The 14,444-nt window shown below is 39.2% G+C and overlaps 2 protein-coding genes across 5 annotated transcripts in view; one reads left to right on the forward strand and one right to left on the reverse strand.

Moving 5' to 3' along the window:
* FANCB (FA complementation group B) overlaps positions 1–11,098 on the reverse strand; it is a 74,637-nt gene extending 63,539 nt beyond the window's left edge. For all 3 annotated transcript variants that reach the window (XM_045051294.1, XM_004000294.6, XR_006593343.1), the window contains exons 1-3: positions 10,747–11,098; positions 2,108–3,118; positions 241–393 (exon numbers count right to left, since the gene is read on the reverse strand). In XM_045051294.1, the coding sequence (XP_044907229.1) occupies positions 241–393; positions 2,108–3,034 (1,080 nt within the window). In that variant the 5' untranslated portion in view covers positions 3,035–3,118; positions 10,747–11,098. The remainder of the gene's footprint in view (positions 1–240; positions 394–2,107; positions 3,119–10,746) is intronic.
* An 83-nt stretch (positions 11,099–11,181) lies between these two features.
* The window catches only part of MOSPD2 (motile sperm domain containing 2), a 53,537-nt gene continuing 50,274 nt past the window's right edge, over positions 11,182–14,444 (forward strand). For both annotated transcript variants that reach the window (XM_006943574.3, XM_006943573.3), the window contains exons 1-2: positions 11,182–11,329; positions 11,491–11,560. In XM_006943574.3, the coding sequence (XP_006943636.1) occupies positions 11,321–11,329; positions 11,491–11,560 (79 nt within the window). In that variant the 5' untranslated portion in view covers positions 11,182–11,320. The remainder of the gene's footprint in view (positions 11,330–11,490; positions 11,561–14,444) is intronic.

The raw sequence follows: 14,444 nt of genomic DNA on the forward strand, positions 1-14,444 counted from the left end.
CATGCACGCTCTCTCTCACTCTCAAAATAAATAAATATTTTTAAAAAGTATAGTCAATTCGTGTAACATTTATTGAAAGGAGATTCAATGTATAATTTTAAAAAGTCAATGTATTTTTAAAGTTCAAAGAGTTTACTGTATGAAATTACAAATATTTAAATGCTAGGTCAAAAGCTTTAAAGTGCTCCAATGTTCAAAAATGGTTCTTAAGGTAATATATAAAAAGTACACATAACTTACTGAATAGTTTATGTTGCCAAGATCTGTTACTGTAAATGAACTCAGGCAATCTGAATTCAAGGAGTCCTGAAAAAGTAACAGTACTTGTTCAGTTCCAGCTCCTATGAAGTCATCTATCAGTACTGAGCTAATTTTTTTCCACTTAGCAGCAACCTGAAAGAGAGTGGAAAAGAAGGAATAGAGAAAGAAAAAAAAATCAGGTGTGAAATAAACTAAATCCTTTTGTTGCATGTAGGTGTAATGTGTCATCTTCAATCTTATAAACAAGTAATGAAAATGGTAGTGTCAACACTAAAAACTAAAGATATTGGGGGATCAGAAAACATAGGAAGTTAAACAACAATTTTATAAATACCAAGGTACTTAAATTTAATATTTTATCGATGTTTGTCCAGGGTCTGTCATGTTCCTGATTTCTACATTAAAATTTTATTATAATTTATAAATTTGAACACTTCTCATGACAATTTTGGAAATTGTAACATTTCTCATGAATAACTCTAGTGAAGATTCTTTCTCCAACATGTTCAACGATGACCCTCATTCTCATAAGCCTTAGCAGGTATGTATTTGTGATCTGACCAATTACACAAGGAATTCAATTGCATTAGGTAACTAGAAGGTAGTGGTAAACACTCAAAAGCTCTCAAAGCAGACTAACTTTTAAGAGTCAAGATGAACTTAATACCCTAAACCTTGGTGGAGAACATAGCCGCTATTAGGGACACAAAAGGGGATGGATCCTAATAGTGGGGCACCTAGAACCATCCCAGCCCACTGGAAAGTTGTGATCAGTTTATACCAAATCATGAGACCCAAAGTTTAAAACACAAGACAACTCCATAAAGGTCTCTAAAGCTTAAAGCTTCCAGAGCGGCCCCCCAGAAACTAATAGCATAGGGATCAGATACCCCTTATTCCTCAGGCAGAAAAGCTAAAACTCCCACTCAGAATCCTGGCATCAGTGCAGATACATCATCTAGATGACAGAGGGTGGCATGTATTAGAGTAAGACTATAAGACTTCAATCTATATAACCATGTATCAGTCTGCCCCACATAAGGCTAATTTCCAAAGCTGTGATTTTTCACTTATGTAGGGAGGAAGCTTATTTGTATACCCATATCCTCCCTTCCTCCCACCCTCACCACGAGTATCACGAAGTGCACTTAACTATATGAAGAGAGTAATAAGAATGTGCTCAACATGCAAATACCATAGAGCTATATACTCATGCTTGCACACACACATTTACAACCTACAGCTCTAGAATAGTGCTGCCAAAAGAAATATAGGAGTGGCAATGCAAGGCATATATACACTTTTAAGTTTTCCAGTAGCCGATAAAAGAAAATTCTCTCAGAGTGCCTTGAGTGGCTCAGTCGGTTAAGCATCTGACTCTTGATTTCTGCTCAGGTCATGATCTCATGGTCCGTGAGCTTGAGCCCCACATCAGGCTCTGTGCTGAGAGCATGGGAGCCTGCTTGGGATTCTCTTTCTCTGCCCCTCCCCCACTCACTCTCTCAAATAACTAAACTTAGAAAAATGCCCATCTAATTGTCACATTAATAAAAACTAGAAATAGTTGTATTAAAAGACAAATAAAGATGCAATAATTGTAGCTATATATCTATATCCTTCCAAACAACTCAAAGGTTCTATGACTCAAAACAGCAAGGCAAAACCTTCATCAAGTAGCATTTGGAAAACTTTAAGAAATAAGAATGATGCACCATACATGATTTTAAGTGCAGTACTAATAATTGATTTGGATAATAAGATTTCAGGATAAGCTCTATGAAACATATAAATACTTAATAGATCCAAGACTACGCCAAATGAACGATTATGAAATTAAGTACTATACCTGAAAGTTCTTTTTCCAAACAGCACAAATGTCATTGGATTTAAAGGATACGATGAAAAGCTCTCCTCCACCCGAGTCCATAAGCTGAACTGCACAAGGATCTCCAAAGGGAAGCTGGCACACGCTTTTTGGCGTCCCATTTTGAAATGAAATCAGCTGATTCTTTCGAGTAAGGGCAATCAGAGACATTCTTAACTGGTTGTTGACATTCTCAGTTGCACAGACATGCACACAAGTTACCACACTGCTATAAGCAGGAGGGATAATGTATGCATCACTTATGACTTCTTCATTTTCAAGGGAGTATACACAAAATGTGGTCTTCCAAATTGCATAATCCGATTTTGAAAGCTTTTGGGTGCATCCTTCCTCAGATAAAAAACATGCCTTTGGTCCTAATAACACCATACCTAGATTTTCAATCTCCCCTGCCCACTGAACAGAGGAAAAATTAACAGACACAGTCATAACTCTGCCATTTAGAGAAGAGATAAGGTAGAATTTTTCTGCACGTTTCCATAAAACTAAAGGGCCATTAAGGACCCTTACACCATCCTTCAACTCATGGCTTAGTCTAAAACTCAAACGTTTTTCAAATTTATTGGTACTGTGAAGAAACAGAAGAACATATCTGAAAGTGTTCTTTTTATTGCACTGTATCATAACATAAGGAAGATTAATTCCAATTCTGAAATCTGACACACAGTTGCAACACACAATTTTTAAATGAGAGTTTTCTTCCTTTAGCATAAAGAATCCAGTGGACTTCTGAATAAAAGCTCTTGCTCCTCTGTCAAATACCATTCTCCTGACTTGTAATATGGGTATTTCTGCAGGCCCTTTACCTGCAACATCTCCTTTAGACAATCGAAAAATAAGGACTTCCCCATTATAACACAAGAGCCTTTCTTGTTCGTTAGATGACATTGTTTTCTAGTCATTCCACAATATCAAGTCTTCGTGTTGGTCCAATTTTCGAATGCAAATTGATTCCAGTTGATGCTTTTAAGCCTAAAAATGTAATGAGGAAAACTACCATCAAGTAGACAGTTGAAAAGAAAACATGTTTGTTAGAGAAATATCACATAGATAAGTACAAATTTTATGAATATTTTTAAGCTTTTTATGCTATCTTAACAACATTATGCTTATCAAAAAGCCCCATCCCAAATATTATCTCTGTACGTTAAAAAAAACACAGTTTGCAAACGATGCAAATAACCACATCACAAAAGATAACTGAATGTGTTAACAGCATCTATTAGAATCTGTAGGTGGTCTATTGAAAGTGCCTGAAGACATTCTTTCTAGCTCAGGGAATTTCTTAAGGGTTCCACTTTTGTCTCTCTTTCAAACTTACCAACCTAATCTGGTTTCCCCATTTTCTTTTTTCCCCCATTTTCTACCCTGTGGACTCAAACCTGGTTTTTTCCTCTCAGCCTTAGCCTCTCTACAATGACAATTCAATGAGTCAATGATTCAAATTAGACTGGTACCACAGCCCAGGCACTTGGGGTCCTGCTTCCCTGAAACAGCAGCTCATACAGACTCTATAGTAAAAATGAAACGCCCAGAAAGAAAAAGAGGAGACACCATACCACGGTTTTAAAAAAATTCACCATAAGAGTAATAGAAATAAATTTTAAATCTTGCTTTGCAAAAACAGTGCAGCTTTGACCTTAAGGAAGTCACTATTCCTATTCCAAGTAGAAAAAACTAGAGGATTAGTAACATTATAATAAACATAAGAATTAAATAATAGCTATCAGTTATTCAGGTTTATATGCCAGATACAAAACGTAACTTCATTTAATGCCTACAACTATTCTCTTAAAGTATTCTTATCATCACATCTTTCAACTGAGAAACAAAGGTCAGAAAACTTTCCAAGGTTACAAAATTAATTGGCAATGACACTAGATTCAGAAGAGGGGCTTCTGACTGCTGAGCCTACACTTTTAACTACCACACTGTCCTGGCATGCATCCCCCGTACTCTGAACACTGGTTATAAGTAAGGCAACCTGAGATAATTAGCAAAGTAGATTAAGAACAAAGGAACACACATGGCGTCACAAATGGCAAGATCTCATTCTTTTTTTATGGCTGAGTAATATTCCATTTATAGGTATCTATCTATCTATCTATCTATCTATCTATCTGTTTTATACACACACACACACACATCCCATATCCTCTTTATGCATTCATTTATCGATGGATACCTGGGACCTAGAGGATATTATATGAAGTAGAATAAGTCAGACAGAGAAAGATAAATGTTATAGGATTCAACTTATACATGGAATCTAAAAAATAAAATGAACAAACAAAAACATGACTCTTTAAATACAGAGAACTGGTGGTTGCCAGAGGGGAGGTCATTGGGAAACGGGCAAAATAGAGGAAGGGGAATGAGAGGTACTAACTTATAAATAAGTCACGGAAATGAAAAGTACAGTCTAGGGAATATAGTCAATAATACTGAAATAACATTGTATGATGACTACACTTATAATGGTGAGCACTGAACAATGTATAGAATTGTTGAATCAATACTCTGTACACCTAAAACATATGTCAATAATAATAAAATAATAAAAATAAAGTTAGAAAAAGAAAACATGCCAAATCTAACTGCAGAAAAAACTACAACAACAAAGGAACACCCCCTACACAGAACACAACATGTAAGAGAAAGATGTTGATCTTTACTCAGTGGCTATATATGCAGACTCACTTCTTTAACAGCTACCAAATGCTCAGCATATGCTATGAATTGTACATCGCTGCAGAGCCTAGACAACCATGTGAATGGTGGGCCTGGCCAGCCTTTTACCAGATGCATGACTTTGGGCAAGTTACTTAATCCCTTGTGCCTGGTATCCACATATGATAGATAGGGTGTAGTAACAGTACTACCTCACAAGGTATTAAATTAACTAATATAACCCACTTAAAATAGAGCCTGGCACATGGAAAGTGCTCAATAAAGGTTAGCTGCTACCATTATCATTATCATCACCATCATGGCCAGCTCTGGTTTCTATAGTACCTAACCTTGGAAACATCAGAACAGTCGCATACTAACAGTTTTGGAACGCTGAAAGGTCCCTCTCCACTATAAATAACTCTAACTCATACTCTTTCTTTTCTACTTGCAGATCATTTACACCAGGAAATTCAACCATTTCAGATATAAAACTAGGTCATATGCAATTAAGCAATAATGTTCTCCTCTGTTGAATGAGAAACTCCAAAGGCTTAGGTCTTGTTCTTTTATTATAAAAATCTACCAAGAGTTCAAATAGAAAAAAAGTATCACTGAACCATCTAAAAATTTAACTTAAGGCAGCATTTTATAGAAATAACTTTAATTTCGAGGCAATTCTATTAAAACAGACTAAATTAGTCAGCAACTACTTTCAAATTGGAGATGCCATAGCTTATTGTCGAATTTCCAAATACATCATTGGTTGTAGTTTTAAACAATGTTCATAAATTCTTTGAAATCCCTTCCATTAAGAAGTGGCACTTAATTCTCCTCTCCCTCAGTGAGGGCTGGTCATTATGACTCACTCTTAGCCACGAGAATATGGCAGAAGGGACAATTTGAGACTTCCAAGACTGGGTCAGAAAGCACTGTGGATTCCTCGTTGACCTGCCCCTTGGATCACCTGCAATGAGGAAAGCCACCTGCCATATTATTAAGACACTCAGGCATCCTCGTGGAGAGGTGCATACAGCAAGGGACTATGCTTCCTGCCAACAGTTAGCAAGGCCTCAGCCTTTTGCCAATGGCCATGTGAGTGAGCCTTCTTGGGATCAGATCTTGCAGCTCCTTGAGATGATTCAGACCCTTGGAGAGATTCTGAGCCAGAAGGATCAACCAAGCTATGCTGCTCCCAAATTCTTGATCCTCAGGAACTTTGAGATAATGTTTGCTGTTTTAAGCTAAGTTTGGGAATAATTTGTCATATAGTAACAGATAAATACATAGCTCCATGGTAATTGTTTAAGTTGATGATACTGTTTTTGAGAATTTCATGAAACCTATTACTTGAAGTAACTGGAGATACTGTATCATAATACAAACTAGCAGAAGTCACTGGCTTACTGGTTTGTTGTTAGGCAACTAATGCAAAGATCTGGGACAGTAATATTACAAAGTAGTTTCAGCTGTCTCAGTAAAGAAGCTAAGTAGGTAAATCAAAGGTGTGGCTTTTACTTATGAAACTATCTTTTAGTTTAAAGAAATAAATATTGTATTACAACAAAATATATGAGTAATAATTGATTTAAAATTTCCCACAGACATGTCAGGTCTCTTAGATTTCTAAAAAAGTTTCCTTTTTTCTAGCATTAAATGATATATATATATATATATATATATATATTAGCATTAATACGACATAATCTGAGATAGAGATCTAAGAACTTGTCTTTTACTACCTACTTACATGAAAGGTTTTTCACTTTTCTTAATCGTACTAAAAATAACCAGAAGTAACTTCTACACAGAAAAGGAATTTGGAAGATATGAGTGAGACCCTTAACACAGAGATAAGTAATAACATAACAGAGAAAAAGGGCTCAATAAAGGAAATTAGAAACATGCTTGACAGAACGAACAGTAGGCTGGAAGAAGCAGAGGAACGAATTAGTAATCTAGAAGAAAGTAATGGGAAGCAATCAAGCTGAACAAAAGAAAGAAAAAAGAATTATGCCAAATGAGAATAGAGACTTCAGGAACTCAGTGACTCCATCAAACATACTACATTTGTTATTTTAGTATTAAGTATCACAACTAATGTTTAATCAACACAGTGCTCTGGTTCACCAATATCCAAGCGTGACAGAAGTAAGGAGAATCTGACTACTAAATGGTCAGCAGACTCTCCCCCTTTCCTAACTTTAGAGTATGTATTGTTGCACCTTAATAAAGTTATGACTTAAGAAAATCAGACCCCTTACATTCTGTTCTTTTAATGTTATCACCAAGTTCCTTAACCTAGAAACCACTATCTTCCAACTCTGTTCCAATTGCCACTATGGTAGTTCAGGCTTTCATCTCTCACTGAGGCTGAGGTAAAATCTTCTTAAATTGGTCTTCCTTACTCTAGTCTCTCTTCCCCTCCAATGTATTAATTTATTTATGCTACTTCAGTTATTGTCCAAAAACACAAACTTGATCTGGTAACTGTCCCCTAACTCAAAAACCTTGCATGTACCCTCTCCCCCTTTCTCAATAGATCTATGATCCTTAAGTTACTACCTGGAAAGATAGAGGCTAAACATTGTGTATTGAACATATGAATGATGTTGAGATAAAGGTTGCAAACCATTGCTATAAAGTTTATTATGGCATTCAAAGCCCAGTTATAATCCTAATCCAACAGGCTTTTAGCATGAGCTCTTGGCAAAAAGAAAACTTATTCTCATGGATTCGGATTCAAATAGATTTAAATGACTGTAACATGAAATGTCTCTATTTTTAAATACTACTGCAAAAGCACGCACACTTTAAATAAGTTACTTAAAATGGATCACCTTAAGAGTTAAAAATTAGAAGTTATTAATATATTTACTTATGAAGATAAATTTTTTTCTCAAACTTTCTATCATCTTCAAGACTTATTGAATTCACATACCTATGTACATCTATTTTAATTTATACCAATGCAACATCTGTTTAAAAGTTCTTAGCATATGTTCATAAAACAAACCTTTAAGTCTATGGAATAAATGGTAATTTTTTTTTTTACAAAGAAATAATCTGGAACCAGGGGTGCCTGGGTGGCTCAGTCGGTTAAGTGTCCAACTTAATCTCGGCTCAGGTCATGATCTCAGTTTGTGAGTTTGAGCCCTGTATCAGGCTCTGTGCTGACAGTGTGGGTCCTGCCTGAGATTCTGTCTCTCCTTCTCTCTGCCCCTACCTGACTTATGTTCTCTCTCTCTCAAAATAAATAAACTTTAAAAAAAAAATTTTAAAAGAAATAATCTGGAAGCAACTGAAAATAAGATTCAACTTAGAAGTTCTAAAACCAATATAAACAAGCTCTGATTAATCAAACCCTGATTATCAGGGCACCAGGCTTACTATTCCAGTCTCTAGGTCATCTGAATTTTTACTTACTTACCCTTACAATAATGGCTTACACTGTGGTGCCTTACACCCTTACAAGAGAAAAAAAAACAGGTTAAAACCAGTTAAGTTTTATCTCCCACTGTAGCTAATGGGAGCAGTGGGGGGGGCAGATTATTTATAAAATACTACACAATTAATTTGAGCGTTTCCTGCTCTGTATTACCATATATCAAAGTTGACTGTATATTTTGTACATAAAATGAAAACAGATGAGTATACTAGGGAAATAATACACACTAACAGAAATATAGTAGATTGGCAATAAATTATCGCCCTCACCCACTCTTCCCTCCCAGCCTCCTATCAAATAAACAATGTTATTTTTAAATGCTAATAAATTCTTCTGGGTGTCATAAATTTCAGAACTCTTTAAATAAACTACCTGTCTGGTTGAGGAAGATCCTAAAAGAGCATATTATCTGCAGATAAAATCTAAGAATGTCTCTGAGAAACTGTATCAAGTATGACCAGCAGAAAGTATCTTTGAAAAAAAAAAAGGTAGAATTAAGACACCCCACTAAAAATTTCACCTAATATTAAACATAATTTTATAAGCATAATACCGATAGATGTACTTTTCCCAACGTATAGAACATTTACCCAAGTAAATCAACTTGGCTACAGAATAGGTCTGCTGTTAGTACGTTTTCCTACCTAACTAGAAATCATTTGTTGGAGCCTACTCAGAACCAAGCTCCATTTTCCCTTTCCCAAAACACGTTAGTGCATCTGAAATGTAGGTGAAAAGTGGGGGAATGGTGATCCACTAAGAGGATTAGGAAAGACTAAGTTAAAGGTTTTCTGTCATTACTTCTAACTTTCTCTAAGCAATGATAATCCACTGAAAGGTTTCAAAAACAGAAATCATGGAACTACACTTCTGAATTATAAAGATCCTGGTGACAGTGCTGACGATGGTGGAAGGTAAGAATGGAGGCAAAGCCATCAGTTTAGTTAGGAGATAATTATGAGTTCTTAAAGGGAGACATGACTTTGGAAGGCAATTTGTCAGTCACCTGAAATACATACATCCATCAATTTCATTTGTAGACATGAACCCAGAGAAATAATCCTACATAATAATGCACAAAGACATTGCTCTAGAATGTTCACTGTGCTGTTACTTGTATTAGGAAAAAAAGTAAAAACTTCCATGACCATCAATAGGGTAATGAATACATACAGATGGAATATCATACTATAGTTAACAGGAATGAATCAGATCTACATATACCGCCCTGGCTAGATTTCAAAAACTAAATGAAAAAAATTAAGCTACAGAAAAATGTATATATACTTGAGTACATTATTTATCTAAATCAAAACACATAAAACATTATTGGGGTGTTGTTTTTTTTTTTGTTTACTTACAATTGCTACATTCCTGGAGTGCTTCTCTGTGCCAGGTGCTACTCTAAGCAGTTTGGACTTATTCCTCGCTACATCCTTATACTACAGGCAATATAATCCCCTTCTACAGATGGGGAAGCGGAGGCATGGAATTTAAGGACCTTCTCGAAGACCTCCAAATAGGAAGTAACAGAGCCAGGATTCAAACCCAGGCAGCCTGGTCCAAAATGTAAAAAGCAAAGATTCTGTAAAGATTCATGCCAAATTCCAGCGACTGTTTATTTCTGGAGGAGATAGGTATCAGGGTAGGGGAGTGGAGCCAGAGGGGGGCTGTAGCTAGAGCTGAAATGTTATTTTTAAACAATGTATTCAACTATTTTTTAAACAAGGTGTCCATTTTTCCCCAAACACATTTTTAACACACTAAAAAAAAAAAAAAAAAAAAAAAAAGGCTGGATATCGTGGTTGACTATAGATGGTGGAAATATGGGGGCATTTCTTTCTAGTTTTCAGGATCTTTCAGTTTTTTAAAAAAGGCAGCGTTATCGAACACAAAACGATTTCTTTTCCATTTTTTTGGCCGACAACCATAAAATTGTTCCAGGGCCCTATAAACCTAAATCTTTCTCAAGTTTGGCCCTTAAGGTCATTTTGCCCTGGGTAACTGTCGTAAGGGCTGCCCTATGCATTGCAGGCTATTTAGCAATACCCACTAGATGGCCAGTAGCTGGTCCCTGCCCCATTATGACAACCAAAACTGTCTCCAGACACTGCCAAATGTCTCCTAGGAGATAAAACTGCCCCCCGGTTGAGAACTAGCTTAATAAACTGTAAGGTGCTTTACATCTTTTAACTTTCTATAACTGCTCTAGTTTAAAGGTTTCAAAAACATAATCCGTGATAAATTTCTCACACTCCAAGTGGGAAAGATGCGGCGGGGTGAAGAAAGTTTCAAGCGAAAAAATCCAATACGGCAAGCACTTAAAATCTACTCATCTTTCCACAGAATGACGGCCATAGGCCCCGGCAAGCTCGTTTCCATCCCCTTATTCCGCAAAGAGGGCACAAGGGGGGCCAACCCATCTCTGCCGCCCGGCCCCGCGAAGGCCAGGGGAAGGTGTGGGACGACGCGCCTGCCATACCTGAGCCCGCGCGTCCAGAGTCCGACAGGCGCCACGTTCCCGACGCCCCAGGCGGGCGCAGCGTCCCTCGGCTCCAAACCTCCCGCCCGCGCGCTGCATCCTGGGAGGTCGGGGCCGGAGGCTGCGTCGAGAGCAGAGGAGGCGGGGCGCGCGGTGCCTGCGGAGCCTGCCCGGAGACGGTTGCCAAGGGAGGCTGAGGGGGCGGGGCCTCCAGGGAAGGTTGTGAAAGAGAGGGGCAGGCGGAGCTTGCTCGGGCGGAGCTCGGCGCTGTAAGCTCCCGTGATCCGGCGGTAGGCGGAGGCGGGTCCGCAGTGCAGGGGCTGTCTGAGGGAGCGGAGCCCGCACCAGAAGCTAATGGAAAGCCACGCTAAGCGCCTGGTCCCGCCTCCAGACCCAAGCGGCCGCATCAGATTGGGCAGCGCGGCGACGCTTCCGCCCGCCTCCCGGTGTCACGCGACGGTCTCCACCTCCCGCCCTTCCCTCTCTACCTCCCGGCCCTCCCGGCCAGTGATGAGATATTCGGACAGGTGGGGAAGTGGCCACGGCAATCGAAATCACGTCCACGAGCGCGACCATGGCCGAGGTGAGGAGCCGACCGCACTGCTGCCGTCCCCCCCCCCCCCCTAGATCCGGAAGCTTCCTCTGAAGTCCGGGGGCCGTGCCCCCAAGTGCAGGTGGGCTGGGCTGAAGGGAAGCGGGATGGTGTGCGTGGTGTCTAAGCGTCCCTTCGTGTCTCCCTTTCAGTGTCACACCCAGAATAAAGCCAAGCTCGTCTCTGAGACCCGACGGAGATTCGAAGCTGATTATGTGACAGGTGGGTACCGCGTTCTCGGTGTTGAGGCAGGTAGGCAGTGAGCGTCCCCAACTTTCCGAAGGTGTTGCGGGCGTCTCTGTGGGAGGCTTTAGGGACCCTTTCGACCCTCACAGGGATGAGGCCCTGCACGTTTCCAAGGTTTTCTTCTAACATCCCATGCACGGTGGCTCCAATGGGGCAGGTGATACGCCCATTGCTTCCTGAAGGGTTAATGTAAGTTGGAAATTGGTGAGTTTCTAGCATCTCAAGTTTATGGAACTTGGAGGACACTTGCAAGGCCCACGGCACGGGTGACACCGTACAGTGCACAGTTTCTGTGCTGACCTTTCACCAGCAACAATAGAGAAAAAAACGTGGAAACTGCCGTAATGCTATTCACGTGTACTTAATTGGGGATACAAATTCCTTGGATACTTGGCCTAATTCCACTTCATACTACCCAGTATGCTACCCACGGAGCAGACCCTCCAGTACTGGAACAAGTTCTCTGTCATCCCGCACTGTACCTAGCAAAGTACCTGTGAGTCCAGAATTGATTCATTGGTTGAATATTATGTGTTCATGTGGTTGAACAGATGTCCCAGATACTTGAAACTGATGGCTTAATCCTTGTACAGTCATTTTTAAAAACTTACAGGATAATGTGTTATAAACGTGGAATAAATATTTGAATCCTGACTCTGCCACTTAATAGCTTAGTTGTCTTTTCTAAGCCCCGGTTTCCATATCTGTGAAACGTGAATAATTACGTTAGGAGGATTAACTGAAAAAGCATATATCAAACTGTCTACCATAGGGTTAACCTATTGCAAGCTCTCAACAACTGTTTTGTCTGCATAATCACTTTGACTGCTGTGGAAGGGGTTAAGCTTCTGCATCTTGAGGGCTCAGCAGAGGTTCTCTGCAACTTTAGACTGCCCTAGATTAAATGTCAGTTGATGACCTAGAATAAATAAGGAAATGTGTTCCAAATAACCTGGTCAGTAAATCTTTTTTCATCCTCCCTGTCAATTTTCTTCACATCCCAAACTTTGCACTAGAGAGTTGCAAAAGCACTCGATTCACTTTTAGCCCAGAGATCTCATGTCTAATAATATAGCTGGTTCCAGTAAAGAGATAATTCTAAAATTGCTTTCTGTAGAGATGTAATTCTTACAGTCACATGGTTTATAGTATTTTAAGAAGTAATCCAGAACTTGACCTAATGTGCTCGTGGCTCCCCAATAGCCATGTACTCACCCAAAGGAGGAAGCAGGATATGTATGTGTGTGTGTGTGTATGTAGTCAGAAAAATGTAGCAATAGACAAGATCTCAAAAGTCATCTTAGTCCAACCTTCTCATTTTTAAAATGAAGAAAGATCTAGAGGGATTAAGTGATTTGCTCCAAATCCTTGGTGTTAGTGGCTAGGCCTGGGCTTGTGCTCAAGTTTTCTCAATTTCACTACAGTGAAAATCTTTGGCAACACCAGCATGTCAAATTGGATCGTGTCACTCCCCAACTTGAAACCCTTCAGTACCTTCCCACTGTGTCTAGAATGAAAATCTCGGTTCTTTATGGTGGCCTACACAGCAAGGCCCTGCATGCTGTAGCTGCTGCCCACCCCCCATCCTAATCCGTAACTACTCTCTTCGCTTAGTACAGATTTCACCACTGCCCACAGTCAGAAACATATCACATCTTGCAATCTACTACGCATGAACACATAACCAAAGCAAAAGTTCATTCAAGAATACTTATTCTGAAAACCTACGACTCCCTGGTGCAGTGACCCACAAAATTGACATCACAACCTATGCGACCCACAGTTGGAAAAACACGACCAGCCACACTGCGTCTCTTATGTTCTTCAAACAGACTGAATCTGTGTTTATCTCGGAGCTCTCCACTTCTCTTTGTTTGGAAGGCTCTTGCCCAGATAGTGTGTATGGCTGGGACCATTTTTTTTTCTTTCCCATCTTGGTTTAAATATCTCTGAGAGACCTTTCCTGATTATTAAATAGCCTCCCTGTCTTGTTTGTCTCCTTCACAGCTCTTACCATAACCTGTAATTATCACGTTCGTTTGTTTACTCGCTTACTGTTCATTTCGTCCGATGGAATGTGTTTGGGTCTAGGGCAACCTGTGGACGTGGAGGGCAGGGTCTGACTCACCTCAGTATACCTAACACAGTTTTCAATATATACTCAATATAGCAATGCTTAAATGTATACATGGGGAGATTAATCCAAGTCTGCATTATGAGTCGTCCGAACTGGCTCCCCACCCCCGCCAAAATCTGACAAAGAACAGCCCTCACAATACATTTCATAAAGACAAGCATTATGTCAAAGTAAAACACTTTATAGGCAGGGTTTTGTCCTTAAATATACACACTTGGGTATGTGTGAATACACGTGACGTGTGAGTGGGACATCTTGCACAGCTGTTGTAAATACTAATTCAATTAATTTAAAGACTTGCACGGGAAAGGAAAAATAAAAATCTTTAAAGATTTTCTAAAGTTTGAGTTTCCTGAGATACTGCATCAGGTAAAGGAAAAGTAGGAAAGTGGTAAAAAGGGGTTTTTGATCTGCTTGTGTTTGCCCTTTCAGGTTTACTTTTTAGAAATTAACTCAAGTGCTTAGAGAACAGGCACTTTTCTTCTATCTCTGTCTTTCATTTCACCCTATTATCATTAGCAATGTTTTCAGAAGAGACTTAAGGCTGACTTAAGCAAACAAATGTGATATTTTTCCTAAAGGAAAATATTATCTGCAAATATGTCACTTTAAGCACTGGCTGTACTCCAGAAACTCTTTTGGAGGTAGGTTCTTGGGAATTCCAAGCACATTTTTGTTTCCATGGAAGTTAAGTTACCAATTATGGATAGATTTGTGGCTGGC

This window comes from Felis catus, chromosome X, assembly GCF_018350175.1.
Source record: "Felis catus isolate Fca126 chromosome X, F.catus_Fca126_mat1.0, whole genome shotgun sequence".
In the NCBI taxonomy this organism is placed as follows: Eukaryota; Metazoa; Chordata; class Mammalia; order Carnivora; family Felidae; genus Felis; species Felis catus.